The sequence below is a fragment of the Callorhinus ursinus genome, unplaced genomic scaffold, assembly GCF_003265705.2.
Source record: "Callorhinus ursinus isolate GAN/ISIS: 27379988/994484 unplaced genomic scaffold, GSC_fseal_2.0 scaffold71, whole genome shotgun sequence".
Classification (NCBI taxonomy): Eukaryota; Metazoa; Chordata; class Mammalia; order Carnivora; family Otariidae; genus Callorhinus; species Callorhinus ursinus.
In genome coordinates, this window is record NW_027397133.1 from 5,540,570 (window position 1) to 5,562,459 (window position 21,890).

Below are 21,890 nucleotides of genomic sequence, written 5' to 3' on the forward strand. Positions count from 1 at the left end.
ATAAAGAATCCTTTTCTTGGTACAACTGATTATGACTAACTGGGTCAGTTTTAAGTGTTTTTCGTATTTATGGTAGGTTTTCTTCTCCACCAAGTTAGACATTTATACTGTTTGTCAAGCACTGGTTTGAGGCCATGGCCATTCAGCAGTGAACAAGCTTCCTGCCCCCATGGAGCTTCTCTTCTAGTGGACATGGATTTGTAATGTCCATCAGTAAACTTTTGCTAATGTCCCGACCTTACTTATCCTTTTTTAAGTCCTCTCTCCTGTGTTGATTAGGTTGAATGTGAAGGTTCTGACTGAAACTTACTGCACCATTCTCAGAGTTTGTGTGTCTTGGGGACTGTGAAATTTTGAGCTCTGCTGGAAAACTGGCTACATTCATACAACAAATAAGCTTCCTCCCCCAGAATTCAGAGGACTATAAAAAAATTCAGCTCACTCCTGAATTATTAAAACACAATATTTTATAAATATTCTCTGCTGTGTGGATTTTCTGATGAAAATGAGCAGTCTACATTCTGAAGAACACTTTTATCACACCCATCATGTGTATTGGATTTATCACCACTATGGACTCTCTGATGAACTTGCAGACGTGAACTTTTACTAAAGCCCTTACCACAGTCAAAACATTTGTAGGGTTTATCTCCCGTATGGACTCTCCAATGGGCTTGAAGATGTGAGGTCTGATTGAAGCTCTTACCACACATGCCACATTTATAGGGTTTCTCTCCTGTGTGGATCCTCTGATGAACATGAAGATATGAGTTCCAGATGAAGCCTTTCCCACATTCTTCACATTTGTAGGGTTTCTCCCCAGTATGGACTCTCTGATGGGCTTGAAGATGGGAGTTCCAACTGAAACCCTTCCCACACATATCACACTTGTAGGGTTTCTCTCCAGTGTGGACTCTCTGGTGGTCTTGAAGATGTGAACTCTGACAAAAGCCCTTACCACATGTCTCACATTTGTATGGCTTCTCTCCTGTGTGGACTCTCTGATGGACCTGAAGATGTGAAACCTGAGTGAAGTACTTACCACATGTGTCACACTTGTATGGTTTTTCTCCTGTGTGGACTCGCTGATGGGCCTGAAGATGGGAATTCCGGCTGAAGTTCTTATCACACACATCACATTTATATGGCTTCTCTCCAGTGTGGATTCGCTGATGGGCTTGAAGATTTGAGGCCTTACTGAAGTCCTTCCCACATACCTCACATTTATATGGTTTCTCTCCAGTGTGAACGCTCTGATGAGGACCAGGATTCTGATTAACTAGCCTGTCACATGCCTCCCATTTGTAGGTTTTATCTCTAGGGTGGGCCCTCTGATGGGCTTGAAGTTGTGATGTCTGATTGAAGCCTTTATCACACATCTCACATTTAGAGGATTTCTCTCCAGTGTCGTCTATACAGCGAATGTTGAGATCTAGGCTATGACTGGAGCTCTTCCCATACATGCCACACCTATACAGATCCCCTCCTGGGTGGAGGGGCTCATGGGTGGGAAGACAGGAGTTCTGATTGAAGCTCTTAGCACATACCTGACATTTGTAGGGCTTTTCTCCTTTGTTGACTCCCTGATGATTTTGCAGGTCTGAGCTCTGACTGAAGTCCCCATTACACTTATCATTCCTACCACATTTCTCCCCTGCATGAATACTCCGGCAAATGCAAAACACTGAGCTCTCACCGATGTCCTCCCCACACTCATTATATATGAGGTGCTTCTCTCTTGAGTGGGTTACACTATGTTGGCACGATTTCCTCATGAAGTCTTTTCCACAATTATTGTGGCTATAAGCCTTCTTGCTTTTGTGTACTTCCTGATCCTCACGATGATGTGAGATCCTTGTCATAACACAATGGTCACACTTACATGGTCTATTTTTTACGTCAACTTGCTGACACCTACTGTGATAATTGTGTGACTCTCTCAGATAGATTTTCTTCCAGAAATCTCCAGTGGTCTTAATTGGAAACTCTTCACTTCTGATATTATTGGAACTCTCCCCTTGAAGCTTTATTACATCTTCAGAAACCTGAGGAGATTCTCCTGCCCATATCTGACAGGAGGAGTCACCTCGTTTTGACAAGCTGGACTTCTTGCTTTGCATATTTATCAGTGAGTCTTGATTTCTGGTTAATTTACTTGTAAATTGTTCCCATACCTGCCAGCATAGAACATCTTCATGTAAAAGGTATCTTAATCCTACTTTTTGAAAAGTCTCTATCTCGTTTTGATTCCTGAGGCCTGGAAGGGTAAGAGGATTCAGAGGTGAACACGTGGACACGTGAACGTTTGCTCGGAGACAGAAATATTCCACAGGTCAATCCCACTACGAGACCTATTTCAACCAGTGAAGACTTCACCTTGACCTTACCACTGGTTTTTTCATGCCTATGGAAATGAAGAGGTAATGAGCAGACTCCTGCCCACTAAGGGCCAAAGAGACTCGTTTCCAACTATACCAAGACTAATGTTTACTGAGGTCAAAATAGAAATACAAGGCTACAGGGCAACAAAAAGATGTCCCAGAAAGATTATACAGAGGAGAAACTTTACTTCCTTGTTCATAAAAATAATCACTTAAATAATTCTGGCCTTTTATGCAGCAGGGGTATAAAAGCTACAAAATCCTATGTATTTGTAAGCCTTAAAATCATGGTTACATTACACTACCTGCATATTTGTATAAGACAAGCCAAAAATGGCTAGAAAATGCTCAATCTGTCTTTTAGTGTTTACAGGTGGATTATCATGTGATGCCAAGAGTTTCCACAGGAGGGCGCCTGGGTGGCTCAGTCGCTAAGCGTCTGCCTTCAGCTCAGGTCATGATCCCAGGGTCCAGGGATCGAGCCCTGCATCGGGCTCCCTGCTCAGTGGGAAGCCTGCTTCTCCCTCTCCCACTCCCCCTGCGTGTGTTCCTGCTCTCGCTCTCTCTCTCCGTCAAATAAATAAATAAAATCTTAAAAAAAAAAAGTTTCCACAGGAAAAGAAAGAAAGGACATCCTTGAAAAGTGAAAAGAATGTATTTGCAAAAGGAAATATTTCCTCTGTCTTGATAATGAATCCATGAGATGGTACCTTTATATTCTTAATTTAGCCAGTAAACGCACATTAAACAAACTAAATTTGAGAGGATTCCCCTTTAGTTCAATGAAGTCCTAATATATAATAGTCAACTGATGAACATTATAACTAGAAAAAAAACCTTGAAAATGTAATCCAGTGGTGGACACATCCCATGGGAGTAAACACCCTATGAGCATTGTGGCCACTTAATTTGATTGGATTTTCTGATAAACCTGGACGGTTAATGTCATCTTTTAGGTTCTGTGGATTCATCTCTGTACAAAAGGTGCTGTGGTAGTCAGCACACAAGATGGTCTCCTGCGGTCCCCCTCCTGGTATCCATGCCCCTATAGAGGTCCCCTCCCACAATGTACCGGGATCAGTCTATGAAACCAACAGAATATGGCAGAAGTGATGCTGTCATTTCCAAAGTTAGATCATAGAAGACATGGTGGCTTCTGCCTTCCACTCTCCACAGCTCTTGGGGAAACCAGGTGCCATGTTCTAAGGACACTCGGGCAGCCCCAGGGAGAGGCCCACTTGGCAAGGAACTGAGACCCCCAAATAGCCAGTAAGGAACTGAGGTATTTTGCCAACAATGTGAATGAGCCCATCCTGGAAGCAGACCCTTCAGCCCCATCAAGCCCTCAGAGGACTGCAGCTCTGGGGGTGCTCCTTGACAGCAACTTCATGAGATCCTGAGCCTGAACCGCCCAGAAACTTGCCCCAAGATTCCTGGGCTCACATTAACTGTAAATAAATGTTTTGTGGTTTTAAGCCAATAAGTTTAAGAGTAATTTGTTACATAGCAATAGATAGTTAATACAAGTGCCATAAACTTCTAATTAGGGTAGACATTAACAATGTTCTGAAATAATCCTTTAATCATGCCAGCTTATTCTGCTCATGTGAACTGTCTCCAGGAGGAGAGAAGAGAGTGGGATTCACTTAGCACCATTCTCTGTGAGCTTCTGTTTGTAAAGATCATTAAGGGAGAAGAAACCCTTTAGTTTGTGCTTCTGTGCAGTGAAAACAGACCTCAAGAATATTCTTCATAGATGGAGTAGGGCACCTAGATGGATAGACAAAATGCAAAATTCTGGGGTATTCTGATGTTTGCCAAAAGAACTTTTAATAAGGGACATGGGGATAAAACATGTTGTAAGATTTGCTCAGCATTCTGAGGAATATGGGTTACAGAGTAGTATCCATTTGTCAAAACTCATCAAATTGCATTCTTAAGATACGTAAATTTAAATTGTACCTCAGTAAAAAGAACTGTAAGACAAATAAGTCATTTTACACCCTGAAAATTCATGGGGTTGTACGCTTATAACTTGTGCAGTTTTCTGTATACATAAAAGCAAGGGAGCGAGTCAGATGGAACCAGCATCCAACATGCCTGACTGACTGCGTTAAACCTTCATGCGGCAGGAGGATACACGAAAAGAAATAATCGAAGGACCAGGAAGACCTTCCCCTCACTACTCACATCAGATTAGCAGATAGGTTTTCCTGGTTTTTTGTTTGTTTGATTTGGTTTTGGCTTTTGGTGCTTATCTCCAGTAGGAATGACTATGATTACTGTTATTTCAGGCTGGGTTTACCTGAGGGATACGCAAATTAAAGATAAATGAAGGAAGGAGGGAGCAAAGAAAAGGGGACAATGAAGGGAAAGAAGGGAGGACAGAGGCCAGGCCAGAGCAGGAAGGCTGTAACTCCGCAAAGGGAGGAGGCAGCGCTCACCAAGGGCAAAGCAGAGACCATAGGTTAGGACAAGCCCAGAGGAGTCCTTCTCACTACTGTTCAAATGGCCGCCATGAGGACTGCGGGTCATTCCAAGACAGGGGTCACGGAAGGCTGAACAAATGGAGTGACATGGGCTGACCTCATGTGTGTGCAGAACAGACTGCCCCACAGGAGGATGGGAAAGCTGCTGCGATGAGGCAGGGTAATGAATGGTAGGGGCTCGGGTGGGCTGGCCATTGGGGAGCTGGTGAGCACTCAGAGCTGTACGCCTCTCACCTGAACGCCCATCCCCTGGGGCTTGCGTCTCCATCATCCAAAGCTTCTCTTCTCTCCCCAACAGTAATGTCGTATCTAATCTGAAGGGTTCATATCCTATGAAAAAGAAATGGCATGTGCGCAACGTGAATAAATTGAAGGCAAAAACTTTAATTCCAGAATTACAATCTTTACGCTCTTTAAGTAGTATTTTCCCAAATTCTGACCATGGCCTGCTGTAATAAATACCTTCTACGCTGTGACCCAGTACACAAGCACACAGATGTGTTGACCTCATCCCAACCATCACCTACTTCTGTCACATTCCCTTTCCTGCTTTTGCTCACAATCTCTGTTGCACAGTATGCAGTTCCTGACAAGGAGCTACGCTATTTCTGACCTGTCTCATTCAACACAATAATGACGTAACTCACCAACCGATCTTAAACTTCACAAGATGTCCAACTGTAATCGGACAAAAAACAGACAAGGTACAGACAAGGTGTCCTACAGAAATGAGGAAACTGAGACCCCTCCCGCAAGTTTGGGGAAGCACTGTACGAGTCCCCAAGTCTTACACATTTGAAACCAAGACATTCCAGGGGGCTGATATTGAGTCAGAGAGGGCCCCTGTGCTCACCCACAGACAGCAGGTTCCTGAAATTCTCCAGCATCACGTCCCGGTACAGCTTCCTCTGGGTGGAATCCAGCAGCCCCAGCTCCTCCATGGTGAAGACCACCGCCACGTCCTTGAACGTCACAGCCTCCTACAACACCGAGCACAGGCAACCTCAACCTCATAACCAGTAGGGACAAGGCAGCACTGAGAAAGTGGACAGGATGGGTGACAAGCTGTTCCGGATTCTGAGGGCCTTGGATCTACCTAAGCAGTTTCCTCCTCTTCTCCATCCCATGTCTCATTTCCACAGATTTAGCCACAGTCACATCAACAATACAATAAAAAAATTAAAAACTAATTTAAAATTAAAAATTTCCAATTAAAGTTAAATCTTAAAATTTAATTGAAATTTGAAAACTGGGGGTGCCTGGGTGGCTCAGTTGGTTAAGCGACTGCCTTCGGCTCAGGTCATGATCCTGGAGTCCCGGGATCGAGTCCCGCATCGGGCTTCCTGCTCAGCAGGGAGTCTGCTTCTCCCTCTGCCCCTCCCCCCCTCATGTGCGCTCTCTCTCTCTCTCTCTCTCTCTCTCTAATAGATAAATAAAATCTTTAAAAAAAAAAAGAAATTTGAAAACTGAGGGTTGCAGAAGGGAGGGGGGTGGGGGATGGGGTAACCCGGTGATGGGCATCAAGGAGGGCACGTCTTGTGATGAGCACTGGATGTTATATGCAACTAATGAATCGTCGAACATTACATCAAAAATTAATGATGTACTATTTGTTGGCTAACTGAACATAATTAAAAAGAAAACAACTGATTACAAATAATTCCTGTACATTTAACATGGTGTCATTTGTGAGTATTCCTACAGTAAGTGCCCTAGAACAGTAACTCTGGAATCGTGGGGTACATACATTTTATAATTTGATTGATATTACCAAATCATCCCAGAGATGTTAGGTCAATTTAGTCCCAAAAGAGTCAAATAATTTTTGTCTTTCCTTTCTGATTCACACAATCACTAAGTCAAGGAACTGTCACTTTGCTACAATCTGACAAACCAACAGGTCACTCTTCCTGGGGAGCTATGCAAAGGACCCTCTGCACTCTGAAGGCACATGCCACCTCTACATGACAGCATTCAAAGTGTCAAAGTGTTCAGTTTTTCATGCTGTAATACCTGTTTATTTTATTTTTTTAAAGATTTTATTTATTGGGCGCCTGGGTGGCTCAGTTGGTTGAGCGACTGCCTTCGGCTCAGGTCATGATCCTGGAGTCCCGGGATCGAGTCCCGCATCGGGCTCCCTGCTCGGCAGGGAGTCTGCTTCTCCCTCTGACCCTCTTCCCTCTCGTCTCTCTGTCTCTCCTTCTCTCTCTCTCAATAAATAAATAAAATCTTTAAAAAAAAGATTTTTAAAGTGCTGAATGAAAAGAACTGTCAACACAGAAGTCTGTATCCAGTAAGGATATCCCTTGAGAATGAAGGGAAAATCAAGACATTCTCAAATGAAGGAAACTAATGTATTTGTTGCCAGTTATACTGGAAATATAAAATTTAAAAACAAATATGACCCAGGCACCTGGGTGGCTCAGTTGGTTAAGCATCTGATTTTATTTATTTTTTTGTTTTTATTTATTTATAAAGATTTTATTTATTTATTTGAGAGAGAATGAGAGATAGAGAGCACGAGAGGGAAGAGGATCAGAGGGAGAAGCAGACTCCCTGCCGAGCAGGGAGCCCGATGCGGGACTCGATCCCGGGACTCCAGGATCATGACCTGAGCCGAAGGCAGTCGCTCAACCAACTGAGCCACCCAGGCGCCCTGTAATACCTGTTTAAATCCCCAAGCTCTGGCCCTCACAAGCTGTTAAGATCTTCAACAGACAAATTCTTAATCATTTTCCTCATCTGTGTAATGGTATTCATCTTGCAAGATTCCTAGTTATGTAAATGAATATACATATTTTTATAACTGTACTGTCCAATTCAGTAGCCATGTGACTCACATGTGACTATGTAAGTGCAAATTTTAAATTACATAAAATTAAAAATTCACTCCCTCGGTTGCACTGGCCACATTTCAGGTGCTCAAGAGCCACGTGTGGCTAGTGACTACTATATTGGACAGTACAATATAGACTATCTCCATCCTCAAAGAAGTTCCACTGTACAGTACTTAGAACATATACACTTGCCACAGAGTAGGTCCTCAATGGAAACTAAGTTTTATTAATATAATTGTAAGTGATATGGTAACTGTAGGAGTGCACGTGCACATTGATTTAATATTGATTTAGTCATCCCTGCTTTCTTTTGATCAATGTTGCATGGTATATCTTTTTCCATCCTTTTCCTTTTCAACCTGCTGATACCATTATATTTAAAGTGAGGTTTTGGGGTTTTTTTTAATTTGAACATCTAGTTTTAGAAAGTGATTCATGAATAAGATAGCATCCCATCTAGCAAGAAGGGAGCCCCCTGAGGTGAGTTCCTTATAGACTGCATATAGTTGGGTCATATTTATTATTTTTTATTTAATTTTATTTTTTAAAAAGATTTTATTTTTATTTATTTGTCAGACAGAAAGAGCACAAGCAGGGGGGAGAGGCAGGGAGAGGGAGAAGCAGGCTCCCCGCCAAGCAAGGAGTCCGAGGCAGCACTCGATCCCAGGACCCTGGGATCATGACCTGAGCTGAAGGCAGATGCTCAACTGACAGCCACCCAGGTGCCCCAAGCCATATTTTTTAAAAGATTTATTTATTTATTATTTTAGAGAGAGATGGGGGAGGGGCAGAGGGAGAGGGAGAGAGAGAATCTCAAGCAGACTCCATGCAGAGTGCAGAGCCTGATGCAGGGCTCGATCTCACAACCTGAGATCATGACCTGAGCCAAAATCAAGAGTCAGATGCTTAACCAACTGAGCCACCCAGGTGCCCTGGGTCATATTTGTTTTTAATTTTTATATTTCCAGTATAACTGGCAACAAATACATTAGTTTCCTTTATTTGAGAATGTCTTGATTTTCCCTTCATTCTCAAGGGATATCCTTACTGGATACAGACTTCTGCATTGACAGTTCTTTTCATTCAGCACTTTAAAAATAGTGTGCCATTTTCTTCTGGCCACCATGGTTTCTGATGAAAAATCCACTGTCTTTGACTGTTTTTTCCCTTATAGCTAAGGTATCATGTATCATGTCTCTCTGACTGCCTTCACAATTTTTTTTCTTTTTTGTTAGTTTTCAGAAGTTTAACTTCTTGGTGTACTTCTTTTCTCTTTAGCTATTATTATTGCTACTACTATTATTAATGACAACAGAGTACTGAAAAGGGCGGAAGACCCCAGAATAGTTTGTGTGTTTATCTTCCTCATTATCAAAGCTTAAAGAAACATTTAGTTTAAACAAGAAGTTAAATTATTTTTATGAAAAGCAAAACCAAAACAATACTCATTTTCCCCCCAAATTGAGTTTTTTAAAAGTTAAAAAAGACAGTAGATGTGTTGGTGTATTTCTTGCAGTTTACCCTGTTTGGGGTTCACTCAGTTTCTTGAATCTGTAGTTTTATGTCTTTTGTCAAATTTGGGAAATTTTCAGCCATATTTCTTCAAATACTCCTTTGGTCCCACCCTCTTCCTCCTCTCCTCCTGGGACCCCAATGACATGAATGTTATATATTTTGTTATAGTCCCCTGGGCCCCTGAGACTGTTCTTTTTTTTTCAGTCTATTTTCTCTCTTTTATTCATATTAAATAATTTCTATTCTATTTTCGAGTTCTTTCCTCTGTCCCTTCATTCTGCTATTAAGCCCATCCACTGAATTTTTAAATTTATTTACTATATTTTTCAGTTCTCAAATCTCCATTTGGTTCTACTTTATATTTTCTATTTCTTTGCTAAGATTTTGGGGTTTTTTTTTCCCCAGCATGTCTATAATTGCTTATTAAAATATTTCTATGATAGCTGCTTTAAAATCTTTGTCAAGTGGATGAATCTAGAAGACATTTTGCTCAGTGAATAATAAACCAGTCATAAAAAGCATTGTGTATATGATTCTACCTATATGAGGTATCTGGAATAGTCAAATACCTAGAGACAGAAAGTAAAATGGTGGTTTCCAGAGACTGGGGTGAGGGGTGGTAATAGGAGTTACTGTTCAATGGGTACAGAGTTTCAGTTTGAAGATGAAAAACTTATGGAGATGTGTGGTGGTAATGGTTGCACAACACTGTGAATGTACTAAATGTCATTGAGTGGTACACTTAATATATGTTATGTATATTTTACCACAATAAAAAAAGTCTTAGTCAGATAACTAACATTTTATATCACTTACAACTGAGAACTAACATCAGTGAGCATCATCTTACTGTGTCTGTTGATTGTCTTTCATACCAGTTGAGATTTCACTGGTTCTTGTATACCAAATAATTTTCCACTGAAACTTGAACATTTTGAGTATTCTTAATCAGACTCAGGATTTCATTTAAATCTTCTGTTTTACTAGGCCTTCTCTGACACATCTCTCGAAGGGGAAGGGAAGCAGAGTTTTGTTACTGCCAGCTGGGGGATGTAAGCCCAGATTCTCCACTTGGACTCTGTTGACACCTGGTGGGGTGAGAAGTTCACTACTTCTGGGCTAAGACTTCTGGCCCTTTACTTAGTGGGAAGAATAACGTCTCCTCCATCTTTCCAGAAGTGGCAATCTCCAGAATTGCTTTTTGAGAACAGAGCTTTTATGCAGGAAAACTGCTACAGCAGTGTTCTCTAAAACATTTTTTTAAAAGTCTGGGTGGCTCAGTTGGTTAAGCATCTGACTCTTGATTTTAGCTTAGGTCATGACCTCAGGATTGTGAGATTGAGCCCTTTGTCGGGCTCCATGCTCAGCAGGGGTTCTGCTTGAGATTCTCTCCCTCTCCCTCTGTTCCTCCCTGTCCCAGGCTCTCTCTCGCTCAAATAAATAAATCTTTTAAAAAAAATCTTAAACTACCTAAATGTCTAGGATTAGGGAATTTTTAAATTTTTTTAAAGATTTTATTTATTTACCAGAGAGAGAGCATGAGAGTGCACAGAGGGAGAGGGAGAAGCAGACTCCCGCTGAGTAGGGAGCCTGATGCGGGGCTCGATCCCAGGACCCTGGGATCAAACGCCCAACCAACTGAGCCACCCAGGCACACCGGGAATTTTTTTTTTTTTTTAAGGAACAGCAATTCATTGAAATATGATGCAGTCATCAAAAATGCAGGTGACAGAAACCTCTGTTTCTGGCTTTAACAGAATAACTGGTACTAAACATGCCCTTCTATTATAAGTAGTAAAATAGAAAAAATATGAAACAAACTGCTTTCAGACACTGAAAGCAGAATGCTTTGATCGCTGAAATGAAGGAAACAAATGAGGTGAGCCCTATGATCACCCTAGATATTTGCCTATTGATAACTTTTGAACTGCAAGTGCAGGAAGGGAGAACCCAAACAGAGCCTTGCTGGACTGAAGAGACAGAAAAATCAGAATGGGGAGCCTGGATAGGTGGAAAATGTGGAGCAGAGTTCCAGAATGGGAATTATGCATAAGAAAAGCACTGGAAATCTGCCCAGGAATCCCTTTGAGTCTAGTGCTAAAAACCAAACTGTGCACATATAGGAGGAAACTCCACAGGCCAGGCAAAAAGTATCTGAGGACCAATGGGCTGAATGGTTCCCAGAGCTTAGTAGGACTTAGAGGTGTCTGAATTCCAAACAACCAAAATGGAAAGCCCTCACTGGTCATTAGGGACATTTGGCAGCAACAAAAGGGCCACCCCTTCAGTAGAAGGGCTAAACTATCTCTAGAACAGAGTTTCTCAACAGTTGACATTTTGCACCAGACAATTCTTCATTGCTGGACGCTATCCTGTGCACTGTAGGATGTTTAAGAGCATCCCTTGCCTCTGCCCAGTAGTTGTCAATGGTACCCACCCTCTAGTCCTGACAATCCAAAATGTCCACACACTGCCAAATGTCCCATGTTGGGGCAAAACTGCTCCTGAGAGCCACTGCTCTGGAATAAAGGTTACTCTAGACCCACCCTAACCAAGCTTAAAAAACAAGGTTCCAAAGAATCTAATTGAACCAAAGGAACATATGACTATCTATTAAAAGAAAATGCATTTACAAAGTTGATGCTCATTCATAATAAAAACTCTGAGTAAAGTAGGACTAGAAGGGAACTTCCTCAACCCCAATGATGGACATGTACAAAAAGCCCACCAGGTGGTGGAAGACTGAATGCTTTCTCCCTAAGATTAAGAACAAGGAAAGGCTATATATACCGAAATTGTTCTAACAGTTTTAGCCAGTGCAATAAGAAAAGAAAAAGAAGTCTACACAATGGGGACAGGAATGGTAAAAATACAACTCTTTATTTACTGATGTCTGTGTAGAAAATCTTGACAGTTTAGAAAAACGTTTCTAGATTTAATATGCAAATTTAGAAAAGTCAAGATACAAAAGTCAGTTATATTTCTATATTCTAGCAACAAATAGAAATTGAATTTCAGAAACAACAGCATTCAGAATAGCACCCCCAAAACATAAATCATTTAGGGACAAATTTAACAAGATACATGTAAGAAACCCACATGTTGAAACCTATAAAACATGACTGAGGGAAAGAAATAAGACCCAGATAAATGAAAGAAGATATAAATGAAAGAAGATCTAAATGCTCTTGGGTCAAAAGGACTTGTATTCAGAATATTATTATTATTATTATTTTAGAATTTTAGTTTTCTTTTCTTTTCTTTTTTAAGATGTTATTTATTTATTTGTCAGAGAGAGATTGAGAGAGAGTGAACACAAGCAGAGGGAGTGGGAGAGGGAGAAGCAGGCTTCCCGCTGAGCAGGGAGCCCAATGCGGGGCTTGATCCCAGGACCCTGGGATCATGACGGGAGACGAAGGCAGACGCTCAACCGACTGAGCCACCCAGGCGTCCTGTATTCAGAATATTAAAAGAACTACTAAAATTCAATACAAATAAACAACTTAATTTAAAAATAAGCAAAAGCATTGAACAAACGTTTCAAAAAGAAGTCTGCAGATGACCAGAAAGCAGAAAAAAGACATTCAACATCTCAGGCATCAGGAAAAAGGAAAATGCAAATGAAAGCCACAGTGATATATCACAACATAACTGTCATTAGGATAACTAAAATTTAACTAAAACTAAATTAAGACTGAAAATATCAAATGTTAGAAAAAGTGTGGCGCCAACTGGAACTCTAACACCTTGGGGAAAGCATATAAAATATGCAATCACAATGGAAAATGATTTGACAATTTCTTAAAAAGTTAAGTGTATGACCCAAAGATTATATTCTCCTCCTAGTTACTTATCAGAGAGAGAGAGAGAGAGAGAGAGAGAGAAAGCCTGTGTTCATCCAAAAATCTAGTACACAAATGCTTACAGAAGTTTACTTTCAAGAGCCAAAAACAAGGAGCAACCCAAATGTCCATCAATGAGTGAATGGATAACCAACTCGTGGAAAGCCCACACTATGAAATACTACGCAGCAATAAAAAGGACTATTGATTTGGGTCCAAAAACATTAGGATGAACAAATGGAGCCAGACACAAAATGAATACACACTGTATAACTTCATTTACATGATGTGGGGGGACATCATCAAAGAGATATGACAGCCCGGCCACCTGGTGGCTCAGTTGTTGGGCGTCTGCCATCGGCTCAGGTCATGATCCCAGAGTCCTCGGATCGAGTCCCACATCAGGCTCCCTGCTCGGTGGGAAGCCTGCTTCTCCCTCTCCCATTCCCCCTGCTTGTGTTCCCTCTCTCACTGTGTCTGTCTCTGTCAAATAAATAAATACAATCTTTAAAAAAAAAAAAAAAGACATGACTGCCAAATGACCTGTGAGCTGGACCCTGGCAATCGGAGGCTCCTCACCCCCTCCTGTCCTTGGGATGTGGGTTCTGCTTGTCTTTCCTGCTCCCACAGACTGCTCCAAAGATACAGATTTGAGATAATGATGGGGTGTTGAAAACACCTGCACAGTATACTGAGGACAGGGCCTCTTGATAAACTTCTAAGATGTGGAGGGCAGCTGAGGGGATCCATTTGTCTTGGTGCCACCCAAGACAAGCCTCACAGGTAAATTCCCTTTGCTTAGTAAAACTGCCACCTACCAACCTGGACTGGCCTGCCCCTTTCTTCCATCTCTCCCTGCCTCCCGAGTATAGGGCCCATTTCAGATTACAGCTGGGAAGCTCCCGGGAGGGTTGAGGACCAACATACAAAGCTCAAGTAATTTAAAATTAATCTAATCTGTAGTGACATAAAGTAAATTGGTCATTGCCTACAGCCAGGTGTATGGGACTGGGATTAACTGGGGAGGGACATGAGGGAACCAGAACTTTTAGTGGTGACAGAAATGGTTTACATCTAGACCGTGGCGGTGGTCATGTGGGTGTGCATGTTCATCAAAATTGATCAAATGCTTTATTATATGTAAATCATATGTAAACTGTAACTCAAAAAATGATTTTATTTTTATTTATTTGAAACAGAGAAAGCATGTGCACAAGCAGAGGTGGGGTGGAGGAGGGGCAGAAGGAGAGGGAGAAGCGGGCGTGGGGCTCAGTCCCAAGACCCTGGGATCATGACCTGAGCCGAAGGCAGACGCTTAACCAACTGAGCCCCCCAGACGCCCCTAGAAACCCTTTTAAGATGAGCACATCAAAGAATGCTGAATCATAAAAAAAACTCAAATAGTAACAGTAAGCGAAAATATAAAATTAGAAACTGTACATATACGGTAATTATAACTTTATAAATATAGCAAGGGGAAAGCAGCAGACATATGCAGTGTAGTAATGTGGATTGGTTTTTTAATTTTCTGAAATCTATAAATTTCTGAGCTATTACTTGTGAAATGAAGATGATGCTAAAATAAAACCAAAGCCAAAACCAAAACAAAAGCTAAGGATAGAAACAAAAAAAGAGAACCAATAAAAAAAGAAGTAACTGGCATGTAACAAATACCTGTTTTCCTCCTTTATCCTTCCCATAGAAGAGAAAAAAGATGTGTCTAATCTTTGAGGAAAAGGCATGTAATTTTGATAAAAATCAAAACTCAACTCACCTGAAACTTGGTCATTTTCTCCTGGTGCTTCTGGGAGAGGGCAGAGTCCTGGGAAGGCAGAACTGGTAAAGAAAGAAGCCATGAGACGTAGGCCCTGCCCAGATGGCTGCTCTGTGTGCATTGTAAACAAATCTGTGCCTCAAAACTGTCACCTACAAAAGTGAGTAATAGTGCTTCCCTCATGGGATTGTTGTGAGGGTCAACATGTGAGTAGAGGAAGAAACTCTTATAGCTGATTCCCCTGCAGCTGCAAAAAAAAGCAGGTGATATAACAAAATTATTATATATATGTATATAAATATATAAATTTATAATCATCCATTTGTCTTTGCAAATGTCTTCTGCCATCATTTCCAGTAAAGGAGTCTTTTATAAGACCTCCAGATTTCAGAGCCTGTACAATTCTTTCCTTCTATCTATTTATCCATCTATTATTTAAGTAAACTCTACCCACAATGTGGGGCTTGAACTCACAACCCTGAGATCAGGAGTCGCACACTGCACCGACTGAGCCAGCCAGACGCCCCTTACAATTCTTAGTCTTAAGAGATTCACCTTAGGGGCGCGTGGGTGGCTCAGTTGTTTAGCGTCTGCCTTGGGCTCAGGTCATGATCCCAGGATCCTGGGATCCATCCCCGCATCGGGCTCCCTGCTCCGCGGGAAGCCTGCTTCTCCCTCTCCCACTCCCCCTGCCTGTGTCCCCTCTCTCACTGTGTCTCTGTCTGTCAAATAAATAAATAAAATCTTTAAAAAAAAAAAAGAAAGAAATTCACCTTTATCTCTGAAAAGCCCATAATTCTGATTGGCTATATTACTTAATAATCTGTTGCCCTGAAATGATGTTTAATTGACATCAGTGTCTGGTTTTGTAGGAGGTATGAATGCTTGAGTTTTCCTCACGCAGCTAGAAGAGTCTCAGTGGTACCTGCCCCTCTCCTATGCTCACCGTAGTAAGGAAAAACTAATTAAAATTAGGACTTCTAGATGTTTTCATTTGAAATAAAAACTTGACAGTCTCTCATTTAAATGAATAGTGTTGCTGTTGCTCTGGGGATTACGTGAGCAAGTCGAGCAAAACTGCCCAAGCAAATCCAGAGACAGAAAGTGAATTAGTGGTTGCAAGGGGCTAAGAGAGGAGGGAGTGAGGGGTGATAGCTAAGGGGTGTGGGGTTTCTTCTGGGGGCGATGAAAATGTTCTGGAACTAGATAGTGGTCGTGGTCACACAACCTTGTGAATATACTTTAAAAGGGTAAATGGTATGATATGTGAAATACACCTAAAGTTCAAAAAACAGCAAAAAAAGAAAAAAGCCTTGGCTCAGTGCCTGGCACATTATATAAACTCTCAGTAAGTGATGATATGATGATTACTGCTCCCCTCTAATGGATGAGGAGGCGGGGGGATTCACAAGATTAAGTTACTAAAGGTCCCAGAGCTTGTGAGAGACGACAATGGACCTGAATCCAACTTTGACTCCAGAGCTCGTGTTTCTATATGGTCTCTGTGTTTCTAACCACAAACATGAAGAGGACGTAGGAAGGCTGTCCCTTGGGATGAGAGAAAGGGGAGCCCCAGGGCACAGGTCTGCTGAAAGTGATCTGCTGGGAGATACTGGAGCCAGTTAGTCAGGATTCTACCATCGACTCTTCTGACTTGCTAGCTCTTTGTGCCTCTTTCTACATCTATAAGATAGGGTCGTAACAGTATCTAGCGTCTAGAGGTGTTAGGAGGTTTCCATGAACACAACACACACAAATAAGCGTCCAATATGCGGCATCCACTCATGTTCGTGGCTCTTCCTACTTCAGACAGAAGTACTCGAGTAGAGGGGCGCCTGGGTGGCTCAGTTGGTTCAGCTTCTGCCTTCAGCTCAGGTCATGATCTTAGGGTCCTGGGATCGAGCCCCACATAGGGCTCCTTCCTCAGCTGGAAGCCCACTTCTTCCTCTCCCTCTACCCCTCCCTTCCACTTGTGTTCTCTCTCTCTCTCTCTCAAATAAATAAATAAAATCTTAAAAAAAAAAAAAAAGAAGTACTTGAGTAGAGATGAAAGCAATGGATCCACTTCTCAAAGCCTGGACGGAATCTCAGTTCATAACACCAATTCTGTTGTGCTGGCCCTCTTTCTGCCTCCCCCTACTGCTCTGCTCAGTAACAGGGTTTTGCAAGGAGACCTGACATTTCACAGTGTTTAGTGGGAAAAAGGAAGTGAGGTCTGGGGTCCCTGGCTCGGCTCTCCACTTCTGGACTCCGAGAAGCCTTCCATCACCGGGGAGCAACCAAGGGGATAATTAGTGGTTAAGCATCTGTTTTGCCTATGAGATAATTAACACACCTTTTCCTCCCCAGCACCGAGAATATACTGAGTACTCAAAACACAAGGAATCAAAAAATGATTGAAAAAACACTCCATCATATAAAGATATATATTTATATGTACACACACACACACACACATATATATACATATATATAAATGACCGAATGAACAGTTCATAAAGACACATCCTGTATTATATTAGCTGAAAGCCTCATTACTACTCACCAAGCACATTCATTCATACATTCAACGAATACTTATTGAGCATCTGCTACGTGCCAGGCACAATTCCATATATTAAAGACACAGCAGTGAACAAAGTCTCTGCTCTCGTGAAGCTGACATCATAGTTGAGAAGACAGATAATTCACTAACCAATAGATATGTGTATTATGATTGATACTGTTAAGAAAAACGTGGAGGGGGTGGGGTGGGGGGAGGGGCAATGGGGAGGTGCTATGGTAAGACCTGATGGTTTTATTTTATTTTAAAGATTTTATTTATTTATTTGACAGACAGAGACACAGTGAGAGAGGGAACACAAGTAGGGGGAGTGGGAAAGGGAGCCCGATGCGGGGCTCGATCCCAGGACCCTGGGATCATGACCTGAGCCGAAGGCAGACGCTTAACGACTGAGCCACCCAGGTGCCCAAGACCTGATGGTTTTAGTTCAGTGCTGTAGTTACTGGCTGAGTGATTTTCTGGAGACGACTTATCTTCTTGTATCTCATCTGTAACATGGGGAAAATAACAAGGTTCTTTTGAGAAATAAATGAGTTAATACATAAAAAACACTGGAAACTCTGCCTGACTCATAATAAGCTCCCAATAATTGCTAGTTATTCTTTTCACCACCTTCATGATTATGACGTGGTGATAAATCCAGAGATGATGCGTTAGTCCTGGTCTGTTTCTAAGAAAGTTTGTTTTAGGACATGGAAGTATTATCAGTAAATGTCTATCAATTTTTGAATACTCTGAAAAAGTTGTGGCTTCTGTATATAGCCACAGAGTGAGATAAAGGACAAAAATTTCTATATGGATCATTTTTACTGTTTTTCCACTTAATTTGTCTTCAGGAAACGAGCAATTAAATTCCAAAGGCACAAACTAAATTTGTCATGTTCTTTTCTTTAATTGCAACTCTTTTTTTTTAAAGATTTTATTTACTTATTTGAGAGAGAGAGAAAGAGAACACACAGAGGGATGGCGGAGCGGGAGAGAGAATCCCAAGCCGACTCCACACCGAGCTCAGAGCCTGACGCAGGGCTCAATCTCACGACCCTGGGATCATGACCTGAGCCAAAATCAAGAGTTGGATGATTAACCAACTGAGCCACCCAGGTGCCCCTCTTTAACTCTAAGTCTTACAGGGCTCCTAGCTTTCTCACTAACCACCATTTTCCTAATCACCACATAAAAACTTTGGAATTGTTTATGTCCTCTCTCCCTCGACCTCCATATATTTATGATAATCTAGTATAAATCCTCTTGCCTCAATGTCCAGATTTTTTTTTTTGCATTAAAATATTCAAGGGAGCCTGGGTGGCTCAGTCGTTAGTGTCTGCCTTCGGCTCAGGTCATGGTCCCAGGGTCCTGGGATGGAGCCCCGCATCGGGCTCCCTGCTCAGCGGGAAGCCTGCTTCTCCCTCTCCCGCTCCCTCTGCTTGTGTTCCCTCTCTCGCTGTGTCTCTCTGTCAAATAAATAAATAAAATCTTAAAAAAATAAAATAAATAAAATATTCAAGCAAAAAGAAAGGGATGGACAAAAGATGGACAAAACTTAGACTAACAGTTGAAGGTTGACGAAGGTTGATGGATGTGAGAATTCATTATAGCATTGTCTGTATCTGTGTGTGAAAATGTTCACAATCACAAGTTACCAAATATAAAAATACTACAAGTATGATACAACTCCTGAGAAGCATAGAAAAATGCATATACACAGAAGTAACTAAAAAGAAATACATTAACACGTTTACAGCTGTTTCTACATCCTGGGATTATGGATCATTTTTGGCCGTCATCTATTTCTCTACTTCTCTATGATAAGCACAAACTACCACCATAAACAGAAAACAGAGTGTCATAGAAAATAAGAAAGTAATTAAATGAGCATAGCTTTCAGGTCTTCTAAGGTCCCAAATTATTACCAAATGGCCTCCCTCCTTTAGACGTAGGGATTACTGTAGAGGCTGTGTTTTGGCAACAGGCTTGAGCAATGGAACCTTGAGCAAGGCAAAAGGGCCCACAGTGACCACCGAGCTAGTGCAAAGAGACTCATTAAGTGACCCACTCAAAATGGCCATAGTCCCTAACTAACCAGTGGGCTACTTACAACCAGGCACAGTTCCTAAGATTACCAGAAAAGGGAAAATTCCATACATCTCCATACTTCCTCATTCAGCCCTAAAACTGTGGCCCCTCCCCACTGCCGAGAGGCAAACAGTCTCTCCTTTGCTGTCCTGCCTGCTCCTCTCTTGCAGTGTATTCGATAAACTTCTATCTCCTCTGTTCTGCCTTCGATGAACTCTTTCACCCCTGAGCTGCCAGCCCCCACCCAATTGGGATGCCCCATAATTACCACTGTAGGGCTGAAAAAGTGTATGGCATAGGGTCAAGAACCCAGACTGCCTGTGCTCAAATTCCCAGTTCTGTCTCTTCCCTGTTGTTGGACTTTGGGAAAATAAATAACTTAAGTTCTTCACCTATCAACGCTGTCATCTGTAAAATACAGATAATCACAGTATCTTTGTGTGTTAGGAAGATTAAGTTAATTAATACATATAAAGCTAGCTATCTGGCACTCAACATGTTACCAAATTGTTATTACTCATTCTTCAACACAGGTCTCATCTAACTCCCATTTATTCCATAAACATTTGAACATGTGCCCAGTAGAAAAATATCTGCTTAGGAGTGAAGAAGTCTGTTCCCCACTTGAGAGCAGAAATGGCACAGCAGGGAGCGTTGGGTGGATCAGTCGGTTAAGCACCTGCCTTCTAAGCATCTGCCTTCCGCTCAGGTCATGATCTCAGAGTCCAGGAATCGAGCCCCCCACGAGCTCCCTGCCCAGTGGGGAGTCTTCTCCCTTTGCCCCTCCCCCCGCTCATGCTCTCTCTTAAATAAATAAGATCATATAAAAAAGAAAGAAATGGCACATCATGTTCAATTCTCAAACGGTGGGACACTGTTACCAGCAGGAGGCAGGGGGTCACTCCCTCCTCCTCTCTGCACCCTCTGAGAACTCGGGGGCGGAGAAGGGAAAAGAGGCTGGGAGATACCACAATTTTTCCCCCCTTTGGTCCAGAATAAATCGCGGTGGACAATCCCAGGCACCAGCTGGGATGAGACCAATCCTTCCTTTAAAAAAGAGGGGTGTGGTCATGGGGAGTCAGGAGGAATCCTAAACAGCCCTGATTCCCACGGGGACTCAGAGAAGGGCCAGCGACACTGCAGCTGCAGCTCTGAACCCATCCCGGGCTCACAGAAGTTTTCAGGGACTGAGAGCTTCTCGGAAAGAAAACGCAGATTGGTAACAACCGGACACTGTTCCCGTGCCAGGATCGCTTCCAAGCATCTTTACGCTTCAACGTAAACCTCACTACACGTCTCCTATGGAGGAACTACCCTTAATTCCACTTTACGCAGGAGAAACGGAGAAATTAAGCAAGTCTACGAACGTGTCGCTAGAAGGCGGCAGAGCGTGTAGAAGTGGGGAAGGCCAGGGGAACCGAGGTCGCGACCCCCGCCCTCCCCCAAGTCAGGGACGCGCGACCCGCCCTAAAACCAAGGGGGTGCCCCCCCCCCCCCCGCCTCCCCTGCTCTCCGAGGCTTCTATTCCCTGAGAGCGAGGAAGGCACCTGCAGGTCCCACGCCCAAGCGAGCTGGGCAGAGACGCAGGGGCTCAGCCTGACTCACGTCCCAGAAGGTACCACTGACCGCGGCTTCGCCCTCCCGCAGCACAAGCGCCTGGACCGGTCGCAGCTCCGGGACCACGCTTCCCAGAATCCCTAGCGGCACAAGGGCTTATAGCGCCTCCGCGCGGTAGCGGAAGTAGCTCTGACTGCCCGGCTCTGGCGGACTACATTTCCCAGAATCCTCAGCAAGGTTCCGCTTACTCTAGGTTGCCACTTCTTTCCCTGTTAAACGTAAGAACTGTTGCCGTTCGGTGCGTTCTCAGGTGATATTAGCGTTTGTTTTCTGACTCTTGGTTTTGGCTCAGGTCCCGATCTCAGGGCCTTGAGATCAAGCCCAGCATGAGCTTCTGCACTCAGTAGAGTCCGTTTAGGACTGTCTCTCCCTCTCCCTCTGCCCCTCCTCCCCCCACTGTGTGTGCGCGCTCTCTCTCTAAAATAAATGTCTTTTTTTTTTAAAGGGCCAGACCATAAATGTTTTAGGCTTTGCAGTCCAAATTCTTTGCTTCCTCATTTTTTTTTTTTATACTTTTTTTCCTCCTTAAAATTCTTTACAGGTGAAATTCCTCCTTTCAGGCCATACAAAAATAGGATAGAGGCTGGATTTGGCCAACAACCTATAGTTTATCGTTCCCTGGCTTAGAATTTCATAAATACATAGTAATAATTTTTCTAAAGATTATTTATTTATTTGAGAGAGAGAATGAGATAGAGAGAATGAGAGGGGAGAGGGTCAGAGGGAGAAGCAGACTCCCTGCTGAGCAGGGAGCCCGATGTGGGACTCGATCCCGGGACTCCAGAATCATGACCTGAGC

General features: G+C 42.6%; 1 protein-coding gene across 1 annotated transcript; it reads right to left on the reverse strand.

Moving 5' to 3' along the window:
• Nucleotides 1–467: 467 nt before the first annotated feature.
• On the reverse strand, nt 468–21,152 carry ZNF233 (zinc finger protein 233). Its single transcript, XM_025849494.2, has 5 exons — nt 21,022–21,152; nt 14,839–14,900; nt 5,724–5,850; nt 5,105–5,200; nt 468–2,257 (listed from the first exon to the last, which is right to left on the reverse strand). The coding sequence occupies exons 2-5, from the start codon at nt 14,851–14,853 to the stop codon at nt 468–470; spliced, it is 2,028 nt and encodes a 675-aa protein (XP_025705279.1). The 5' UTR covers nt 14,854–14,900; nt 21,022–21,152.
• Between the last annotated feature and the right edge of the window lie 738 nt (nt 21,153–21,890).